Source organism: Phyllostomus hastatus, unplaced genomic scaffold (genome assembly GCF_019186645.2).
Source record: "Phyllostomus hastatus isolate PE091 unplaced genomic scaffold, TTU_PhHast_1.1 phas_contig_80, whole genome shotgun sequence".
In the NCBI taxonomy this organism is placed as follows: Eukaryota; Metazoa; Chordata; class Mammalia; order Chiroptera; family Phyllostomidae; genus Phyllostomus; species Phyllostomus hastatus.
Genome location: NW_025333960.1, coordinates 24,069,872 through 24,093,150, shown reverse-complemented (window position 1 = coordinate 24,093,150; position 23,279 = coordinate 24,069,872). Strand labels below are relative to the sequence as shown.

The window sequence follows — 23,279 nt, the reverse complement described above, 5'->3', positions numbered from 1 at the left end:
AGACTGATAAGTTCTCAAAAAGTAATTCTTTTATGTGAATCCTGGAATTTAAAAATACTCCCCAAGAGCCTATAGAAACTCTCAAGGCTATGAATGATATTTTTTCCACATTCTTTTGTGTGAAACGAAATTCAAGATTTTCCATCACTCCGTTTTGAAATGCCTTCATGTTTAATGGCAACTTTTTCATTTTGAATAGTTCTAATCACTTTTTTCCCCACAAATGAAATTATTTGGCGTCTTTTAAAATATATGAGGTCTGTCCAGAAATTATTCACCCATATAATATGAAAAAGAGACATTTATTGAAGATACAAGATACAAGAAACTTTGTCCATAGGACAGTGACACGTTAGTCCCCTTCAAAATAGGCACCTTGGAACCTCACACAATTCTCCCAATTGCAATCAGTTGCCTTGTCATGTTTTCCTAAATATCCTTGATGGTCTGAAATCTTTTCCATTTCAAAGGTGATTTGAGTTTTGGGAAAAGCCAGAAGTAGCAAGGCACCAAATCTTGGATGTAGTGTGGCTGAGTCACCTGGATAATTTAATTTTTCACCAAAACACTCTGCATGAGATGTGATTCCAGTCACCAGTTGCTCATAGCCACAGACTTCTGAATCATCCAGATAGTTTCTGCAGAGGAATGTTTAAACTTAATGCAAAATTTGGTACAGATTTATTGCTCTACTTGCTTAGTTATTTTAAATGCCAGGGCCACATAGTACACATACTCATTCAATGGTGTCTACCACCTTCACTGATTAGTAAGTACAGTGAAGTCATCATTGTTCACACGTGCACATTCCAGTCCACTCTCCTTGGCTGCCAGGTTACATCGATGTCACACAGACTATTCTCATTATATTTGCAATGGTTGGACTTTTTCTGGACAGACTTCGTGTATGCCCACACCTCAAAAGGACGTAGTACAGACAGGATCCTGTGAATGTTTTGTGGGGTGGCTGAGCACAGACACTGATGTATCTGTCTGTTGTTGTGGAAACCTAGAACATGTTGTTTGTAACTTGACTTACAAGGGAGGACCCCCAGAACAGAATTTATTTATAAAAATTGTGTATTCTTACATGTTTAAATTTCAGTCACTTTTAAAGTACTGTCCGTTTAATGCAATACACCTATCGAGACCTTTTTTTCCACTGCTCAAAACAGTTTTGACCTTGTCGATTTTGATGCCTTTCAGTGTTTCTGCTAATTTTTGTTTCACCTCTTATGCATTGGCAAAACGTTTTCCTTTGATGACATTTTTCATCCAGATAAACCAAAAAAAAGTTGCTCAGGGTGAGATGGGGTGAATAGGGAGGCTGGGGCATGGGAATTATGCCATTTTTGGGTCATAAACCACTGAATACTCAGTGCAGTGTGGGCAGGTGTGCTTGTAAATCACCCATCAGGAAATGGGCAAACACATTGAAAGAGTCTTTCAAAAAAATTAACTGAAGCCGAATGCAGCCTCTCACAACAACACCAGTTGGTACACTGATCTAGATGGGTTCTTAGAACCATCACCTAACAGAGGAAATCAGTACTACAAGGGGCCTGCCCTCCAGAAGAAAATTCCATTTTTTTGAGGTGGATGGATACACTTGGCTGGATGATAATATCCAGCAATATCACTGTTAGTTGATTGAGGAGCTACTAAGTAAACCCTGAAATAAGTGACTAAAAACATTAATTTTATTAAGTTTAGAGGGGCTATAATCCACTCCTGCTTAACATAAACCTTTAATAAACTAGAGACTGAGATCACTTTAATTTTTTCTTTTGTTGTCTTAATTGGTTAACACAATGGTTGAGAGACTGAAGTTCATTCTTGACGGCTTTCTGGTACAGTAAATAATGAAAAATGTGATTTGTGCAGCCAAAATATTAGCCTTTTACAGCTCCTTGGGCACCCAGCCCCGGTCAAGTCCATCTGGTGCCAACATCTCCATTAGGGGTTCCTAATGTCCTGCTTCCCATGTTACAGTTTAGGGAATTAAAATTTTGAAGTTTACACAAACATCATTGACACACACACACTTACAGTTTATAGAAGTATTGGTTGTGTACAGAGAAGTGCGCATACAGTGGATAGCCTGCTGAGTGTCCACAAATTGAGCGTACTATTGAATCAGCAACCAGTCAGTCACAGCATCAGCAGCATCCAGGAGTTACCTTCTTCCAGTTTGAATCATCCCTCAATGCTAATTATTTATTTGATTTCTAACAGCATAGATCACTTGGCTTTGTTATTTTTATACCTCATCTGGTGATATACTGCACTGTATTCCTTTTTGTGTCTTGCATCTTCCACTCAATTTGTAAAATCATTCATGTACTTTTGTCATATTTTTTATTTAGTCACAAAATTAAGAAAGACTCATTGACACTATAGAAATGCCTGGAAAGTTAAGGAAGTTGAAAAAATTTAAAGAAAAAAAACAATACATGAATTGTTTCATTGCAGCTGAAGTTCACTTGCATGTTTATGGTGTAGAGTCACAAAATACGTTTTGTGGGTTTTCCTACTTAGATATCTTTTCCTGTACTTCTGGAAATTTGGCAATATTGCTCTAAATATTATTTGGAATTCAGTGAGTTACAGCCTGTCTTTATGAGGAGGCTGGAGGTAAAGAACTAAATGCCTTTCTGACTTGAAGTCTTCAAGCAAAATGTTTGAGTGTTAACAGATTCTAATCTAAGTGATGCTTCTTAATACCTTCTCTGAGCTTAATAGTGACCCACTTCTTAATGAGGCCTTACCCGGATTTATTTTTAATTTAAAAAAGGTTAAATTGTGGGGTTATAATTCCACAAACTGCCAGTTTTCTCAGCTGTTCAGTGCATCTTTGGGTAGTGCGGACCTGCTCTTTTATTTGCATAGTTTTTTTTTTAAGGATCTAAGAGGTTGCCCTGAAGGGTGCTGAGTGCATCCCTGTCCTGAGGTCTTTTTTTCTAGAGGCCCTGACTCTCCATTTATGACAACTGCTGAGTAGATCTAGATTCCAGGTGGGGGATGCCATACAGAATGAGGACTAAGGAATCACATTCCAGAAGTAATGGCCCACCAACGATTTGTTTGCTTAAGGCAGCTCTAATTTATTTATGTTCTATCGGTGGGGACTTTATTTTAAAGTATTTAAAAAGGTTGTATACATTGTTGGCCTTAGCTTATTGGTATGTAATTTGTATTTACTTTTGTTTCATTCCTACATATAGTTTTTCTACCATAAAAGTAATTGTTAGCACAGTATTTGTGTTCTCGGCATTACATTTTATTTACAGTTCTGTTTTTCTGTATGACAGATAACTAAGAACATTTAGGAAGAATATTATAACCATTGATTTAATTTACAAATTAATTATAATTAAGTATCTTGTAAATGAAATTGAGTTATTCCATGATTGGGGTTATGATTTTACCTTTACTTGAGGCAGTCTCAATGGAGCTATGTTTTAAAGGGGGATAGTGGTATATTTAAATATAGAGAAGAATGGGTTACTGTAGATGACTTATAATATTTTATGGCCTAAAATATAAGCATTTTAGAAAACAGAGGGGTTATTTTTTTTAGTATTTGCATTAGTAATGGATATTGTCATGATTCTGAATCTTTATTTTCCCTGAGCCTTAGTTTTTCATAATTAAGATAAACAAATATCTAAAAATAATATGTAATGTATTTCTGGAATACTGTTCTTTGGTAGGTGAGTGAAGATAGAAATCGAAACCACCTGCCTCCAAACAGTCTTCCCATACTTCATGCTGTATCACATTGTATTTATCTGTTTATATTTTCACATTCAGATATTTTACTTTTGGAAATTTATTTTGTATATGGTATGAGGTAGTGGGTCTTGTTTTGGTTCTCCTTCAGATTTTATATTACCATAATAAGACATGGGTGACTGACTCTCATTTGCCAAATAAAATGTCTGTTTTTCTGAACTGAAATGCTTCATTTATTAAATACAACATTTCTTCGGATTTTTAAATCTCTTTCTTCTTCTCTCTTCAGTTTTAGTGATTTAGTTGCTTAGAGGGGCAGCGTTGTACAATGGTGAGGAATGGGAACTTGGCTCCAGATGACCTGTATTTGTGCCCTGGATCTGACACTTGGTTGTTGTAGAATTTAGACAGCATATTGACATTCCTGTCCCTCAGTGTGCCCTGTAAAGTGGGGGTAGTAAACAGTATGAATCATAAAGTTGTTATGAAGAGTGAATGAGTTCATATATATACATATATACACATGAATATATGTAAATATATGAAAGCACTTTTACAAGTGCTTTCATAATAATAAGCAGGGTATAAGACCTTTAAAGATTTTGGAGCATAGTCATCACTGTTGTTTTACACAAAGGCAATCAAGGATAATTTAATTATTTGAATAAGTTTGAGCACTTGATGTGCGCAAAGCTTTGCCCAGTGTTAAGGCCAGATGACTTTGGCTCTGTATGCACCACCACCAGTGTTCCTTAGACCACACGTGGAAGCCACGATTCAAGGGCAGCTATTGTAACATCCCTCCTTAAATTCCAACAGATTTGATCTGGGAATGACAGGAAATCAAACAGGAGGTATTCTGGTCTTCTAGGTCTGTGATTTAATTTTAATGGCTGGGTATGGAAGCAGCAATGTGTGTGTGTGTGTGTGTGTGTGTGTGTGTGTGTGCGCACGCACGCGCACGTGTGTGCTGTGTTCTGAGACTGGCCTGCAACCAGATTAAATAATTTAGTTTGTCAATACTTTTCTTATGATGAAGAGGGCTCAGTAGACTTGAGGGTTGAGGGTAATGTTATCCTACTGGTTGTTTCCAGCACAAAATATGCAAAAGCAGAGTGGAGGTAGATTTCACTGTCCTTGTAGACGCTGGTGACTTTTTAACAGATAGATGCAGAACACGCTGCTTTTAACTTAGTTTCATCTTATGGTAATATTGGCGCTTCTCTTTTCAGTAACACAGGTGCCAGGCACTGTTTTAAGTACTCTATAGGCGTTAACTCATTAAGTGATAAAGCAAGGATTCATATGCTCACAGCCTGATGTCAGAGCACGTGCTCCTAGGCTTGACATTTATTTAAATGCAAGTAAAAAAAGTAAGGCAGGATTGGCATCTGGTTCTGTCTTGTGTATGTATGAAGTTCAGCCTTTTAAAAAACCTCTGTTGTGAAATGTTGTACCTGTAGAGGAGCGTAGAAAGCATACGCGCACAGTACAAGCAGTAATTAAAGCATACAGACTGTCAGTTTAACCACCATCCGGGCTAGGAAATAGAATATCGCCATTGCCTTGGAAGCCTCCAGAGTCCCATTCCTCTCCTTCTTCCAGAGGTAACCACTATTTTTATTTTTCTAACAATTATTCCTTGCTTTTTTATAGTTTTACCATCTCTATGTATATTTTTAATGTATATGTAGAGGTGTTTATATAAGTGTAATACAGTATATCATGCATATTTGTATAAATATACAATTCATATGTGTGTTCATATGTGTGTGTACATATAATGCATTTTTTTTTATTTTCTTCTACTCAGCATTATGTCTACAGGATTCATTCAGTTGAGTTGTTTAGCCATAATTTGTTCGCTTTCACCGCTCTAGGGCATCGCATGCTCTGAATACGGTACAATTTACTCAATTTGTCGTTGATGGGTTTGTGTGTGTGTGGTCAGAATTTTGCTGCTGTGAACATTTCTGTACATGCAAGTTGGACATAAGTGCCAGGAATACTCCAGGGCTGCATTTCCCAAACTTTAGCTTATGTAAAGCTTGCCTGACAGCTTGGTAAACACAAATTCCTGGCCCTACTCCCGCCCCCTGAATTTCTGATTCAGTAAATCTGTGGTGGACCCTAAGAATTTGCATGTCTAGCATGCTTCCAGGTAAATGGAATGCGGGTCTGCTCTGAACTACGTACCAAGGAGTAGAATTGTAGCATTGCTGGGTAGCAAGCTGCATGCATGTGCATCTTTACTAGCTAATTTGGCTTTTTCTTCTTCCTTGAGCTATCTGTATGAACCCTAACCTAGCAGGTGAGGTTTGTAACTTGTCTGTCTCTTCCCCTGGCTGTTTGTTTCTCATTCCCTTTGTGTAACATTTTTCAGTTATGGCTTGTATGGTGTGTTTCCAAGGATTGTGAGCCTTCTTGAAAGCAGATTCATTTGATTAAATCTACTATTTGCTGAGAGCTTACTACGTGCCAGGCCAAGCACTTCACGTGCATTGTCTCATGCAGTCCTCACGTCAGCCCCCTGAAATATGTAGGCATCTTATCATCATCCCTTCTACAGAAGTCTGAACAAAGTCTGGCGTAAACCATTTACCCAAAGGCACACCACTAGGAGGTGGCCAGAGGGGCGGGAAAAGGTAAGAACAAGATAAGTGTCCATTCAAGATTTTGAAGGATGGCAGTCTGGAGGAGGATCTGGACTTTAGATTGAGGACTTAAAGGATCTTGGTTTCAAGGAACAAACTTTGGCCCTGTGAGTGGGAAAATCTAACAGATTGAGCCAATCTAATAGATAGGCTACCGTGGAAGTAGGCAATTTCTGTCACTGACCACGCGGCTCCTGGGTGGTGATTTTAAGAGATGGAAGTGACTGATGAGTAGTTAATGGTTCTGTGAATCACCCTATATTTCCTGATTTCAGCGTGGCCCAGAACTGTAGTTAGCCAGGAATCCAGAGGTACCTGTGACTTTCTCTTCCCAGCCCATCGACTCCCCAAGCAATGGAAGAATCTTGGTTGGTTGTTCTCAGACCTGTAGTGTCCAGCTGTCCTAGTGGCCTTGTGGCTCTGCTGGCAGTATAAGAGTTTTTTGATCTCTTAGTTATGACATTTAAGTATTTAGTAATAGTGAGTCTTTATAGGTAATTTTGGTGTCTTTGAAGTGACTTAATAAATAGTGCTTCTTATCCATCTAAGTTCTGAACAAATAAGACAAGGGAGTAAGCAGATAGAGAACTAAAATATAACCTTTATTACTGATCAAGACAAGATTGGAGAATGTGGCTTAAACGTGTCAGGTCTCAGAATGAACTCCCCCCACCCAGCAATGCTGGATGAGGGTGGGCCTCCCAAGTGCGGATGCTGCCACTGTAAATTCACCTACAGCATAATGATCTTTGCAGTACACGCGCAAGCTGACCCCCAGCAAAGAAGAGGTTACTGGGGGTGAGGGCGTGGGGGACTGAGCTCTGTAGGCCCAGTTATTTCACCCAAACCTGCCAGAGGGGTCGACAGAGGTCAGGAGTAGTATGGCTAGTGTAGTGCTCTCTACCTGGAAGTAGGGAAAGTAAGGGTTCCATGAAACCTTTCCCAGATTTTGGATTAAACATTTATGAGTTTATGTTCTTAACCATCAAGTATGTGCTCCCCTGGAAGCATGGCGATCGCCCTCAGACAGGGTGATGGGCTTTTGTAAGGACAGTCTTGCTTCCAGCCTCATGGAGTCTTAGATGATCTATAGCTTCACTTTTCACAGAGTCCTCAAACCTATTGGGGCACGCAAGATAAGCATGGCAGCAGCCACACAGCCTTCAGCATTAGAACCCAAACCATTTGCAATCCTTGAAGAGTTACCTTAGGCGAAATCATCGTGACCCCAGAACCTGTCCTGAAGTGTCCTAAAGAGCTAAGCAGAGAGCCAGTAATAACTGAGGGAGTGACTCACGGTGGGCAGAGAACACCCTCCCTGGTTTAGCTTTTCCTGAATGCTAAGCCTCATGCGCTGATCCTTGACCTTTGAACTAAACATGAAGTTCAAAGGGGAGATGAAGACTTAAAAATATTGACTATGCCAAATGAGAAAGAAAGGTACCTGGAAAAGGACAGGGATTGCCACCATTGGACATTTCTGAATCTTGCACATAAGTGACAGTATCTTAAACACCAGCTTTCTGAGAAAAAAAAACAACAGAATGCTGGGGTAGATCCCCCCCTCCCCCAGATACATACAGAGTGCCAAATTTGACCTCCCATTGGGAGCCTCTCCCTGAGGAGTTTTGGTTTGTGACCAGCACATCCAAACCTCCTACTTTGCCTTTCTCTGTGAGCCCCTGAGACAGACAGCCTGGTGCTGTCACCAGTGTGGGCTCTGGTGGATGGTTGACTGGGGACCTGCTGCCTTGGGAGCAGGTGTTTTCCGTCTCATGCCACGTTGGCTCTTTCCATGCCACTTGCTCTGGGGTTGCTTTGGCTGAAGAAGACAAGCAGCAAGGGAAGATTTCCCCTTCATTTGTAACGACGAGTCCAGACCATGTGGTGGAGGCCCGCCCTTGAGCCTGTGGTCAAGCTATGAGAATCCTTAGGGTTCTCGAACTCCCTGTCATTGAAAAATAGCAAACGTTGTTTTGCTTACTTAGTCGTTAGGCAGTAGTTGTTGAAGTAATCCCCTTTTCTCGTGCCTCAGCTGTCTCTGCTTATTCAGGCCTGGGGCCCATGGGTAGCTCCAGAAGTGCTGACCTGCCTCAGACCTTTGCCAAGGCCAACTTGCAACAGCCCTCATCAAACATTTGGCCAAGGTCACTGTGAGTCTTGTCTCTTTTCTGAGATCCTTGGCCTCTAGCCTTTCCTGAGGCTCCTTGTCCTTGCTCCAAGCCGTACCTCTGTAAACAGGCACTTTCCTCAAGAAAAAGCACGATAAGTTGTGGTCACACATGGAGATCAAAATACCCTGTGGCTTAGGAATTAAAGCCTCTTGATGTTAAAAGCCACCTGCCAGCTATAAAAACCAGCCACATCACACATTCAAGACTGCAAACCACCAAGTTAAAGAACATTCGGGGCCTGAGTAAAGCACCCTTTCTCCCCTGGCGGAAGCCCCGCCATCTCCATGAGTATTTTCTTCCCCAGCGTTGGACTCCTTTTTTATTCCTCGTGGCCCCTTAGAGAGTACACCAAATGCCACAGTCTCTGAAGGGACCCAATAAATAGCACTTCTTTTCCCCTTTGCCAAGTTCTGAATCAAGTGTAATATAAGCCAGAAGAGCCAACAGTTAGAAAAGGAAAATACCGCCAAGGTTCTGATAAAGTCTGGGCTGGAGGGCTCATGGCTTTTATTTATCTGTGGGCATGTCTGTTGCTGAAACAGAACCCCAGAATTCCACAGACACGCTCACTCAGTTGCAGGTGGTATTGGGCTACCCCCATTCCCCAAATGCTGCAGGGCGCTTGTGAACTCCCAGCATGGAGCCAGCATGGAAAATGAGATCACCACGCTTGTTTTCTATGGGCCTGTGACTCCCAAGTGGCGAGGAGCAGGGGACAGGGCTGGCCACCAGCTGTCCAGATTTTTCTTTGGAATTCAGTCTTCAGGGAAGTTCAGCCCATCCCTCTTGTCTCTAGGGCTGCAATTCTCAACTTCTTGGTGTAAGGACCCTTTTACACTCTTAAAAATTATCAAGTGCCCTAATGAGCTTTTATACTGTGGGTAATATTTCCAATGTGTAGCATATTAGAAATTAAACTGAGAATACACATAACATTTATTTAATTCATTTAAAAATATTAAGCCAATTACATATGTAATGCAAATACCAGTGTTTATAAACAATAACTATATTTCCCAAAACAGAAAAAATTAATTAGTGGTAAAAGTAGCATTGTGCTTTTATATATTTGCAAATCTGCTTAATGTCTGGCTTCATAGAAGGCAGTTGGTTCTCCATACCTGCTTCTGTATTTACCCTGTTCAGGTGTCACAGATCACCAGGCCACTGGAGCATTCCACTTTATACTGGTGAGAGAACGAGAGTGAAAAGGCCAGAATTACTATATTATGAAAATAGTTTTGCCTTTCCAGATCTGGAAGGATCAGACTACATTTTGAGAACTGCCATTCAGGGTATTACTGGTTGGTGATGTGGAAGGAGGTGGAAGCACTGCACTTAGAAGAAGTCCTTCCATGAGGAAGGAGCTTCAGGAGGAGGAGAAGCATCCCCCCTCTACAGGTTACACAGTGGAACTGTCCAAATGCCAGACTTCAATCACTCAGGCTAGCCATGGGTGGAAAAAATGCTGGTTTTCCACCCCTGGGTTAGAACTGGAACTGATGATGTTAGCTCTAACCTCTCAGTTAGCATGCAGGGCTTGGGTTTGCTTCTTTGTTTTTTAACCTCTTGGAAGTCCACTGGACAGGGTGCTGCTTCAGGAACAAGCTCAGGAACGGCTTTGAACTCGGACGTTATGGACAGTGCCTTCCTGTTGCAGCACATTTCTCCAAGCTGTGCTGTGAATGTTGTTTTATCACAAGAATAATGGTGTAACTGGGTTGGGTTTATCTTATTGAGGTCTGGGAATTAGATAAGTCATCACTATGGCCAGCTATTCAAATTAAATCGAAGTTACGGAGCTGGAAAGGTCTGCAACCATTTTTAAATAGTGAAACCATGCTTCTGGTTTTATGAAACAGACCTGATTGGATAAATACAACGCAGTCAGGATGGTAGCAAATTAACATACTCTGCCACCGACTGCAATCATTCCCTCATCAATATCACCTACTGAAAATTAACACACTCGATGTGTACTTTTAGAAGAGTTGGGGGTGATGATGGGACTTTGATTTGGGTGACTTAAAAACAAGGCATTTACAAAAGTTAGACTTGATGTCTTTTTCTCTCATTTCTTCCATAGTGAAATCATTTTATTTATGTAATCACATATCATATGTGAGAATTATAATTTAGAAGAAATTCACAATGGCAAGGGGTAAATTTGTCACTTGGTCTTTCTTTACACAGGACACATTTCTTCTCCTTAGCCTGTTAGATATATGTTAGTGCACTGGGATGCCTCCAGGTAGTTTTATTGGTGACTGGGCAGCGGTGAAGGGTGGTCCCTAAAGGCCTGCAGTGCTGGGCTGGATAATATTACTAAATTGACTAGTGACCTAGGGCCATTATGTTTCAGTTTGCTTCCTTGCTGCAAAATAGCACTACTATTGGCTCTTGCCGCATTGCATTGTTGGGAGGTTTGTTGAGATATAATGCCTGGAAAACATTGTACCACAGTCACATGGTAAGCATTCAGTGAATATTAGCAATCACTGGTATTCAGTGTATTTAGTTAAATATATTCCTAAGTTGATTATGGACACTGTCTGATGTTAAACACTATAAAATTTGATTTGAACATGGTATGGAAACGTGTTGCAGTTTCTGGTGGGTGTAATGAGTTGATGGGACAGAGTCAATTGAAACCAGGGTTGGCCATCTCTGCTGGGATTGCTTTAGACACTTTCTGGAACTTTTCATGCAGGTTAGTTGCCTAACTACCTGAGCCATCATCTCATGGTAGTGTTACACTTTCACAAGCCAAGTCAATCAGTAGGTGTAGGGTTGCTGTTCATGCCATTAAAAATCCGAGACACTTATCGGTAAATTCCCATCTGTGCTCTGGGACTTTGCTCCAGGTGCCTCGGAAGCCTCCTCTTGTATGGAGGGCATTGCACACACCTCCCTGGATTCCACCTGATGAATGTTTATATATGATCCTAAGCATTGATAAGTTCAGCTCCTGGAAGCCGATACTCTAAACCACATTTTATATGTGGGGCTAGACTTTGTCCATCTAGCTCTTGTATTATGGTGCTGTCTTCTAGCTCAGAGTTCAATTTCAGCAGAGCTGTTGGGTTCCTGGGCCAGTATGGATGCCATTATCTGACTATTGCCTTTGGCATTGCTTGGTTAAAAGGGATGAAAATTGGAAAAATAATGGTACTGATGCTAGAAATATTCAAGGGCCCACCCTCATAATACAACTGAAGGTTAGATGGGAATCTCTAGGTGGGTGACAGAGCATAGAATGTGACCTTTGTCAGGTGTACTTTGCACTTAAGCTGGTCTAGATTGTATCGTGAAGGCAAGGAACAGTTCAAGAACCTGTTTGAAATAGTGTGCTGTCCCTCTAGAATAGTAAGTGACAAAACAAAAGTATCAACATCCAAGGTTAAACTTCTGCACATTTCAAGCATGTTTTCAGGGATATGAAATTCAAAGTGCCATCAATGGCATGACTGACACAGAGAATAATCTTGCAAGAGTGGCAGTAGCTCTTGAATAATCTTCTTAACATAGCCTCCAACATCATGGATAGAATCCTATGAAATGTAGAGAGTCTGGCAAATGTAACTGTATGGTTATAAATTGGATTAAGAAATAAAAAATTAGTCATGCAGACTTGGTTTTTTAACAGTTTCATTATTATTTCACCATGTACCCCACTAACCGCTCTAAACATGTCTTCACCAGTTGTTTCCATGTGCTCATGCCACTTGGAAGACAAAAGCACCTAGTAAAGGTGTTCCTGTAGCTGTCCCCACTGCCTCGCCACTGCTGACGACCCCCACTCCGCAAATCTCGTGTTAGGAAGGGAATTCCACTTGCTTTTCTTTGTACGTTTGTGAATGATTTTTTACTGGTTTCTTTTCAGTATTTCTACTTCTCAAAATTCTTTAAAAATATTTTTTGGGTACTCATATAGCAAAGAGATCAAAATCTCCACCACAAAAATAGTAGTATCTTAATATGTAATAGCTAACCATTGCATTGTGGTGAATGAGGGATTATTTTTAAGCCCTTTATATGCTTCCCAGCGATCTTATGAGGCTGATACTCTAGTTGTTGTTATTATTATCATCATTAAGGAAGAAGCTGAGGCACTGGTGAAGTTACGTAGCTTGTCAAGGTCACACAGGTCTGCCCAGGGCCACTGCAACACGTGACTGCCTTTATACCCGAAAAGAATGAGGGGAATAAACATACTGTAAAGGAAAAGGAGGTTTTCATCTTTATTGACTGTATTGGATTATCTGCTTTACAGTACTCCAGTTTTTACTAGATTCTGACCAGAGGAAACCTGGGAGGGAAAAAAGGAAGAGATGGATACTTTGGGGAAGAACATTAAGTTGGTTAAATGAATGTGCTTATGATAACCAGCAGGACCTAGGTTTTAGTTAGGTAGTCTTCAGAGCCAGAAAGAAAAAAAAATCATATTAGGTTTGGGCCACTTTCAGATGTAGAATTTTTTAGCCAATAATTATAAAATGATTTTGATCAGAAAGAAGGGAGATTGAAGAGACCATTGACGTTTCAATGGAATATTTAAGAGCTTGGATTTGGGAGTGACTTGGGTGAAATGGGAAAGCAGAGCCAGTGACCAAGGATGACTGTGAAAAAAAATCACGAAAACAGGAACCTATAAGAGTAGTGGACTTGGGCTTTAAAGCTCACAGTATTAAAACCACGGAAATTTTTTAACCGGAACAAAAAGTGGTGTTGCCGTGAGTTCAGAACTGGAACAGATAGACTAATACTAACAGGCAAGCAGAACTCCTCAACTCCTATTACACTTCTGTCCTTTTCAGACAAGAAGGTCGATCTGCAGCCGGGGAAGAGTAGAGCAAATACTTGTAGGAGGAAATTGAAACTCAAGATAGGTGAGCTGATTGTGTGAGAGCGCGGGTGGCACTAAGTGAGTTCAGATCCTCTGCCCAGCATGGATTCCGTCCTGATGGGCCAAGAGCACTTGCTGACTGCTTGTAATCTGTGCAGAACTGTGGAGAAGAGGAGAATTACTAAAGGACCAGGGATGGAATATGCTCCAATTAAAAACAAACAACAAAATCAAGAGGGAGTGATTTTCAAATAAAAGAATAGCCTCATGCTGACCTGGGGCAAAATTCCCGTACTTGTAATTAGGAAAGGATGACTGTGGTTTCCATTTTCAGGTGCACACAGTCACTAGGAGACAGCACGGAATTGTTAGGAGCAGAAAAAATAATTGCTGCGTTACTCCTTTTTGTTGTTGCTAAGTTATTAGGCCTGAAGACCAGGAAGAAAGATAAGATATGCCATATCTGGAGTTCAGAAAGATTTCAGAGACTGAGACAGGGGCTGAATGTGTGGCCATTTGTTAAATATACTGATGTATTCTCAGCTCTTGAGATTCTGTTTCAGTGAGTCTTGAGTTGGGATCTAGGAATCTGTATTTTATGTTACTCATTTTATTTTTTAAAGATTTTATTTATTTATTTTTAGACAGAGGGGAAAGGAAGGAGAAAGAAACATCAATGTGTAGTTGCCTTTCACGCGCTCCCTGCTGGGGACCTGGCTGGCAACCCAGGCATGTGCCCTGACTGGGAATCAAAGTGGCAACCCTTTGGTTCGCACAGGCTGGCACTCAATCCACAGAGCCACACCAGCCAGGGCAAGAAATCTGTATTTTAGACGAATATCCCAGATTACTTGATATGCTGAGCAAGTCTGGGAATGAAAGGGGCTATACGACAGAGGTACTATGAGTTAGATTCATGTTGTCATAAAAGTAGTAGTACTACTATTGCTCATAGCTAATACGTTAAATAACCGTGTGCCCGACACTCTCCTGCTTTACACATATGATCTCTCGTACCCCTCCCCCCTGCCCTGTAAGTGGGTGCTGCCCTTATTACATGTTTCTTGTAACTGTGACTTCTCTGAGGTCTCACAGACGGTAAGTGAAGGGTGGGGATTCAAACTCAGGTGGCCTGGCGTGTTGAAAATCCACAGCCCCAACTGCTCCACAGGTTGCCCTTCCAGAACCTGGCTTTTGGCTCCGAGTCCCTGTAGAGGACGATGTCTGGGTGTGTGTCATGCCCTCTCTTTAATTTAGTATCTGAGTAGCATCTTTATGAAGATACTGGATGTAGTACTAGATTTGCTTGATATGAAAGTCAGGAGGGATGATTCAATCTCGATGTAATTATTAATTTGTTGAGATAAAATCTGGTAGGGTTAAATGTAAATTGTTGTTCCCAGGGACTCCACAGCAGCAGCACAGACACTGGAGGCCATGACTTAACAGTTCCCTGGCATAAAAGATCAGGGCTGTTTGGGTTGACTACAAGCTCAACATAAATCAACAGGGCCTTTGTTCGTGTTGCACCTCTTGCCTGAAATGAATGCCCTTTTCCACTTCCTTTTCTTTCTCCTGGCAAATTTTTAATCATCTTTGAAGACAAAACCTAAATGTCACTTCATCTATGCCGTCTGATTTCTACAGGAACATTTACTATCCCATTCTTGCTGCTGCTTTAGCACATTGTTCCTGATGTAATAATTTTAAGATTATCTTTCTTAGTTTTTGCCACTCATGGCCACAGCCACTCAGCTGGAAACGTGGGGAGGACATCACTTTCTCCTCCCCTCCTTCCGCTGGGAGACCTATCATTTTTAACTGTCTTCATATTGATACAATCTGCCCCTTTTTCCTTCCTGCAGTTTCTGCCTGAGACAAGTCTGTGTCCCAAGTTGCCGCCTAGCCTTCACTTTTCCCCACCCCCAACCCTCCACCACACACACATTTCCCACGAAGCCTCAGAGAATTGTCTGTCAAACACAATCTGCTTCTGCTTAAAATCTCTGCCTGGCTCCCCCAAGCAAACGGGATAACCCTAAGCCCCCAACCATCTATGATCTAACCCCTTATAACTCTCCAGCCTCCACTTTGGACTTTCTGCCTTGGTTCTCGGACTCCAGTGACACTGAACTCATTATAATTCCCCAGGCGGTATGCTGTTTCTCACTGCCTTGTTCTCGCTCAGGCAGTGACTGCCTGGCATGGCTTCCCGCCAGGCCCCACCTCCTGGCTCCTCGGGGCTCTGCTTGGGGGGCCCCCAGACCCCTGGCCTGGGCTCTCCTATGCCCTTTGCATATATTTACTTCCTAGTCAACACTTTCTATTGCATTCAGTCACCTCTTTATTTTGCTCCAACATTAAGCCTTGAATTTCGTAAGGGAAGGGGCAGTGTCTTGTTCTCTTTCCAGTGGAAAATGGATACTAAATGTTTCTGAAAGTATTGTAATTATTTGTTGTACTTGGAAAAACGGTAGGATTAGAATCTTGCCTCTTCCTCCTCCCTATGTGAGGTCTTGAGTATTCACCACTAAGTGAGAACCTATTTGCTCATTTGTAAAATGTGGATAATTTCACCCTGCTCAGGGAACGATTGTGAGAATTAAGGGAGATGGCAGTGTTTTATAAAACTTACCACACTGTTTCAGGGATCTGAAAACGGAAGTCCTGATGGCTGTTTTTGTATGGGCATGAGTGTTTTTCACCGTGGCTGGTGTGGCTCAGTGGACTGAGTTCTGGCCTGCGAATGAAAGGGTCACAGGTTCGATTCCCAGTCAGGGTACATGCCTGGGTTGCAGGCCAGGTCCCCAGTGGGGGTGCACAAGAAGCAACTGCACTTTGATGTTTCTCTCCCTCTTTCTCCTTCTCTTCTTCCTTCTAAAAAATAAATAAAATCTTAAAAACAAAAGACTAGGTTCCTACAGAGGTGGATAACACCCCTTAGCCTGGGAAAGTCTGCTTGGTAGGCAGTCCCATTTAAAAAAAAAGAGTGTTTTTCACATTTTTAAAAGCATAAATGCACACATACTCTTAAAAATAATCAAAAGAAGAATAATTTTTGACACTGAAAATTAAATGAAATTCAGATTCCAGTGTCCGTCCATTCTAATAAAATTTTATTAGAATGAACAGTGCCGCGTTCATTCTTTCCAGTTGACTATGATTGTTTGTGAACAACATCAGCAGAGTGGAATGTTTTCAACAGAAATCCTGTGGCCCACAAAGCTTCAAATATTTACTGTCTCCCCCTTTTACAGAAAACATTTGGAGACCTTTGGAGACCCCTGTATTATTAAAATATCAAGAAAATGCAAGTGATTCACAACCTGCCCCACTGCAGGGAACTTTCTGAGGGGATGGTTCTCTCTCACCTTGTAACTTCCAGAACCTTATCTTAGGCCTGGCAGAGTGATCACATAATGTTGGGGGAGGGAGGATGTTCTAATAAGAGTTTAGTGAGCTGTTTAAAGAGACAGTGAGCTTCTCACTACTGGAGGTATCAGAGGGTAGAAAGACACCCCTTTTTCATGGGTGTCACCCTTGACCCTATTGACATTTGGGGCTGGATAATTCTGTGGTGTGATAATCAGGACTTTTTCTGACCTCTAGCCACAAGGAGCCAAGAGTAACCCTCTCCCAGTTTCAACAACCAAAAAAGCATCCTGACATTGTCAGATGTCCCCAGAGGCACATGTCCATGCCAAGACTGAGGACCACTGTTGGAGAACATTCCAGCGTTAGTTTTAGGTTGGACCAGAGAAATTTCAGTATCCAACAACCTGCTGTGGCCAGAGGCTTCACAGGTGGAGTCAGCTTCCCTGGGGAATCTATGCCCCCAGCTCTGTGGTACCCCATGATCTCAGAGCTAGCATCAGCCCAGCCTTGGAGGGCTGCTGTGCATATTACGTGAGCTACCAATGCAGCGGCACAGTGCTAGGCATGTCGACCTGCAACATCTCCAGTTTTGAGGTTGCATTCATTTCAGCGCTTCCTGTTTATTTTCTGAACATGTTAATTTGGACTGCATAGTAGGAAGGAAATTAGTATTGTATTAAATTAATAGGGATAAATATATGATTTAATAATTTTATGGAGCCCATCATTAAGGAAATATATTGTAGGTTAAGAACAGCATGTTATTTTTGTGGATTCATTTTGTCTCGGAGAAGAAGAATTTAGGATAAGTTCAGCTCTTTAAAACAAATATGAAGCTCCCATAAAGTGATGCATGACTCCCATGGTTGTTAAATACTGGTTAGACTGGAAGAGAGCATCTGTTAGAGATGTGCTTTGCAAACAGTGTTTCCGGAGTCCTCACAGCCGCTGTGTGCAGGAAAGTGCCTGTTTCTGGGTGAGGAAAAACAGCAGAGTAGCATTCTAAGGGCAAAAGTTCCCTTTTCTGAAATAAGGGGAGACCGATACTCAGAAGTGAACATTTGCAGTATTACTGATGAATTTCACGTGGCCTCAAAATCCCACTCCTGTGTGTTTGGGTGAGGAGCGTGTTGCTACCTATTCCCCGGCCTTAGGGCAGAGCCACTGAAAAACTAGACGCTAGTAGTGGAATTAAAGATTACCATGTACGTTGACAATATTAACTAGACTTCCTGTGGTGATTGCTTTGCAATACATGCAAATATCAGATCATTATATTGTACACCTGAAATTAATATAATGTTATATAGCAATTATATATCAAATTTTAAAAAATGATGTAAGGTATGACCATTATAGCTCAATTTTTAAAAGTTTTGTAAAAAGTGAAAAAAAGAGAAAAGATTACAGGTTTCCTCTAGTCTTTGGGTGCTTACCTCACCCAAATGACCGAGTTGGACTGTGACTCCTGTTTACTGAGTGCCTCCCATCACTTGCCTGTGGCCTGCCCCCCAGCCAAGCTCTCGCTCCCACCTGTTGTCCTGGCTGGGAACCCTGCCACCGCGTCCTTCTGCAGAATCCTGCACTGGATGGGAAGAGGCAGACACCTACATCAGTGGATACAGACTCACAACACATTGGCCCATTTTATAAGGTGATCTAGTGAGCTTCTTTTATTTGTTCTGGTTTGCTAGAAGCAAAAAGCTTTCACTTACTGAGTGCTTTCTCTGTGCCAGACCCAGGATGAGGGCCTGGATTTTTAGAGCTGGCAAGTATCAAAATACTGTATGGTGTCCCAAATGGAGGAGTGTTAGAAACCCAACTCCTTACTTCTCCATCCCTAGTATTTTCTCTCATTATGAAATATGTATAGTATACAGAATATATAGAAAATAATATAATTGGCACCATGTGCCTATGTACATCTTTATATTTTACGCTGTTTGCTTTAGATTCTTTTTGAAAGAAAGGAATTATTAGAAATAAAATCAAAGCTGCCTGTGCGATTCTTCCTGATGCCTTTCCTACCTAGCTGCCTTTGGGGTGGCCACAGTCCTCAATTTAGTGCTTATCACTGCCTTGTACATTTTTATATTCTTACTACATGTGTCAATAACATTACATTATCTTTTGTACTTAAATATTACATATAAAAATGGAATCTTCAATCATCCTTTTTATTTTTATTTTTTTGCAAGATTAATATAGTAGTATGCTTTGTCTCCAGTTGGAATTTGGAATGTTGCATAGATTTCTGAACTTACTAAAAATAATAGTCATCTCTATTTTGATTTTATGATTAAATTTCTCTTTCAGTGTTACATGGAAGTTAAAGAAACTGACTTTTTGCTCATTTTGAGATGTAACCCTGTGGATAAAAGTCGTTCCAAGTCTTCCACTTGAATGCTGTTGAGTATTCCTTTTTTTGGCTTGTGGAGATTTATTAGTCCATTCTCCTGCTGATGGGTATTAGGTAGTCTGCAGATCCCACTGCCATAACCATGCTGCAGTGAAGATTCTTGCACCTGGGGCCTGGGGCAACCGTGGGAGAGTTTCTCGAGGAATATGCCGACCATGCAGGATATGTTCACATTCATCTTTACTAGAATTTTTCAAATTGTACCCCAGTGTGACTGTACCAGCTTCCACTAACACCTGTGTAAAGAGGTTGGTGGCTCTGTAATCGACTCGATACTCAAAAAACCCTTTCATAACAGACTTAAAACTGTTTGCTAATTTGATGGTTTGAACTATTATCTCACTGGTACTCCTGATTCTTTTCTGAGATATACTGTGATATATTTAATGAAGTTCCAATTTAGTTTTTTTTAAAAAAATTTCTCATATCTGAAAAAAACAGTATTAAATGACAGTTCCATTAGTCTGGATTTTTGCCACTTTAATATTTGCAAAAGTTCACATGAATAATCCAGGTGGTCCTTGAATTGTGAAGCTGCATTGTTACTTCATTCAGACAACTGCCTTGAGGTCTCTATTTCTGGGGCTTCCCTTTCTCCTTCCTCGCAATTTCTGATTCTCCTCACCAGTGCAGGCTGCTTCTGATGCTGGTGCAGCCACTACTGAAATCCCTGTGGCAACCTCCATCCACTCTTCCTCCTCCTGTATTTGGATTCTCATCAGTACAGGGTAAACCTTCCTATAACGAATGCAAATGCTGCACAAGTTCTAGTGAGCCCTGGTTGTCCTGGGATGATGTCTGTAGGGCTGAAAGAAGTGGTGACACCAACTTGGAGGACTAGATGGGTAGCACTTGGTATAATGGAGTTTTCAGCACACCAGGTAGTTAATTGTATAAGTGACGATAGAGAGGAAGATGGCAAGAGAAGCCGATTTGAAGACTAAAAAAAGAACATAATTGTATTACTCTTTATTTATATTTTGATGTCTCCCTGTCCTTCAAGTATACACACAGATACACACACACACACACAATTTGGATTGATTGGTTTTACTTTGGTATAAAATACTCTATATCCTGCAGTAAGTGTGTTGCAATTTCGTTTTTTAATTACCAGAGTCAATAGTGAAACAAACTTCATGATTAGATGAGAATATAAAAGTCTGTATACTGGCCCTGGCTGGTGTAGCTCAGTGGATTGAGCACAGGCCTATGAAACAAAGCATCACTGGTTTAATTCCCAGTCAGGACACATGCCTGGTTTGCAGGCCATATTCCTAGTATGGGGTGTGCTAGAGGCAACCACACATTGATGTTTCTCTCCCTCTCTTTCTCCCTTCCTTTCCCATCTCCCTAAAAGAAATAAATAAAATCTTTAAAAAATAAGTCTGTATACTTGAATGTACACATATGTTTTTGGAAGTTAAGTTAGTGGTGCTGATTTCTGGAGCTTACATAGTGTCTGGCTGTCCCCACCCCCAGATCCACCTGCTGGTTCTTCAGTCACAATGACTGTTTTCATGGAAATACTTAGTTCGTCAAAAAAACCTGGAATGTTTATTATTTAGATTTTACTGGACAAGACAAGTGGGATTTGTTTCTTTGACTCCAGTTATCAAAAACATTACCCCTTCGCCCCCTATATTCTGATGGCAACCATTCAGAAACAAAGGGGGTGTTTGTACGCAGTAGTTGAAAACACGAGGCATTAGGCAAAGTGGGATGTTGAAGGGGCAGCAGTCATCACACACCTTCTTTTCCTTGTGTTGCAGGCGTCTGCAGGGGCTTCTGCTGAAACCGCGCTATGCAAGACTGGGTTTCCTGAAGACGCTTACAGTGCGGTCCTGTCGCAGGGGGTGCATGAAGGACAGCCTCTTCTCAATGGTACTGTCTCTGAATATGTTTGCACCTAGAATGTCTATGCTCTTGAAACAAATCAGCCGCTAAAAAGGCTCAAAGTCACCTCCACTGTATAACAAGTATGAATTTCTCACCATCACTGTAATGAGGCTTTAGGGACCTTATTTTAGGATTACAGAAGAGCTCATGAATCTCTCATGTACAGTATCAGAAGGCTCCTAATCTCTTGAAAACTCCATGCTTCTCCCATTTTTAAATGCAGTGGAAACCATTACACAACTAATTTTTACTCTCCAGCATATATTTTAAGTGTTTTGAAGGATAATATTTACCAAACATCTGATTCTAATGGTTTTAAAATTGTTTACAGTGAAAATCCAATTAGTAGTTTGAATTAAAGAAATTATTCTAAAATTATCTTTCGTAAAACATGTCAAACTTTAATATTTTTCTAAATTATAATGAACAGATTTGGCAGGTGAAGTCTTGAGGCAGGAGCGCGAAATGCATATTGTTGTTATGGCATTGTTTATAGAAATTACTAGATAGCTAATTTAGTTGCAGCATATGTGAATTTCAAATATAGACTCATCTATTTAAATATGGATCAAGTTCATTATAGTTATCATATGAAAAGTCTTGCCAGTGAGTGTAGATAAAACCTGAAATAAATTTTGAATGTCTAAAGCAAAATTGAGAAGCCCCCTCCATTACCTCTAATTGAACTCAAATAAAATATCAGGTAGTTGAATTTTCATGGTCTTGTCACCACACACAATGTCATTGAAATGTGAAAGCAAGAAGAATTGATCAGTAAGTTGTATTTAAATTCCAGTCCCCTACAAGTTGTGCCTATCCTCTGAGGTTGTTTCAGAGAGCTGCTTTTCGAAACCTGTGCCTCCTCAGCTGGTTTGTCTGCACAGGGCTGCCCCACTCAGCCTCCAGTGCGGTGCCTGCCGCAGACAGACCACAGCGCTGCGACACTGGTGCCACAGACGGGGAACCTTGAAGTGGGCACGGCCTCTTAGCTACCAGGGCTCTTTGGTGCAGGTTGTTGTTTTATTGTCATTTCTGTTCTAATTGTGATGTGCTCACACCTATGTGGTTTCTCTGAAATTGATTTTTTTTAAAAAGACGCCTTCCTGTCCCTGCCTTATTACATGGTATTGTAATGAGTAAATATTGAATCAGTCTGTCTCAGTACTGAACTGCTGCCTCATCTAGTGGGTAATGGTTGACAGGGTAGAGGTTTAATTCAAATCAAAGTGTGTAGACCTGGTTTAGCTTAATGTGAGTCTTGGACTTCTGTATGTATTACTTTCTTTCAACCTGTAAATTATTATGTGACATCCTAGACCCATGTGCCCTGTAAATATTATTTGAATACTGATAAAATACATTGATTTGATTTTTCAGAATAATTCACACAGATAAAAAATGTCAGTGGAGTTTGTTGCATTTTTGGAATTTGTTTTTTAGATTCATTTTTAAGTGGATAATTCCTTCTAATCTCTTTTCCTAAGAGCTTGAATTTATTGGCTGCAAGTAAGCATATGGTCTGTCACTAGAAACAGTTTCAAAAATGAAAGCCTGTTTTCTAATTTTCAGATAATGCTGGTGACAGTGGAAAGTGGGCATGCTGTGTGCCAGTGTCTTTTTAGTATAATCATATCTTTGGAAATTTGCTCGAGTTCTAAATGTGAAAGACTGAAAGTACTTTCGACCTCGTGCTGTAGCCATCACTGAAAGAAGTGTAAATGGTAACCTCTGGTAGAATGTCTATAGTTTGGGTGTTCCCAGTTTTATCATTTTTACTTTTTAGCCTTAAAAACACAAACTTTCTCCCATGACACATGGTTACTTTTTTTCTTATTTATTCATAGAATATGTTAAAAGATACCAGCATTTTAAAGCTTAAAACATAAACTTCAAAACATTGATTCATAGAAAAAATGTTTTATGTTGGAAGGAAGAAAACTTAGGCTTCTAGGGTAATCAGCATTCCTTTGTACAAGAGTTTTGTCACTGGTTAAGTCTCTTTTGGGTAATCATTACTTAGAAGAATTTGAGATTTGTGCCTTTTGTATCTTTTGGTAGTTTTTAATGGGATGATAACCCAAAGATGAATCTATACACGGAACACAGGTCCCATGCTGTGACTTCCGGTCATGAGTCCTGTCACTGGCGGGAAGGCCATGTACTGTGTCCACACTGAA

General features: G+C 40.7%; 1 protein-coding gene across 1 annotated transcript in view; it reads left to right on the top strand.

Annotated features, from left to right (window-relative positions):
• Positions 1–23,279, top strand: part of CDH2 (cadherin 2) — a 207,462-nt gene that overhangs the window by 8,014 nt on the left and 176,169 nt on the right. The window contains exon 2 of the mRNA XM_045849643.1: positions 20,976–21,087. Coding sequence (XP_045705599.1) covers positions 20,976–21,087 — 112 coding nt within the window. The remainder of the gene's footprint in view (positions 1–20,975; positions 21,088–23,279) is intronic.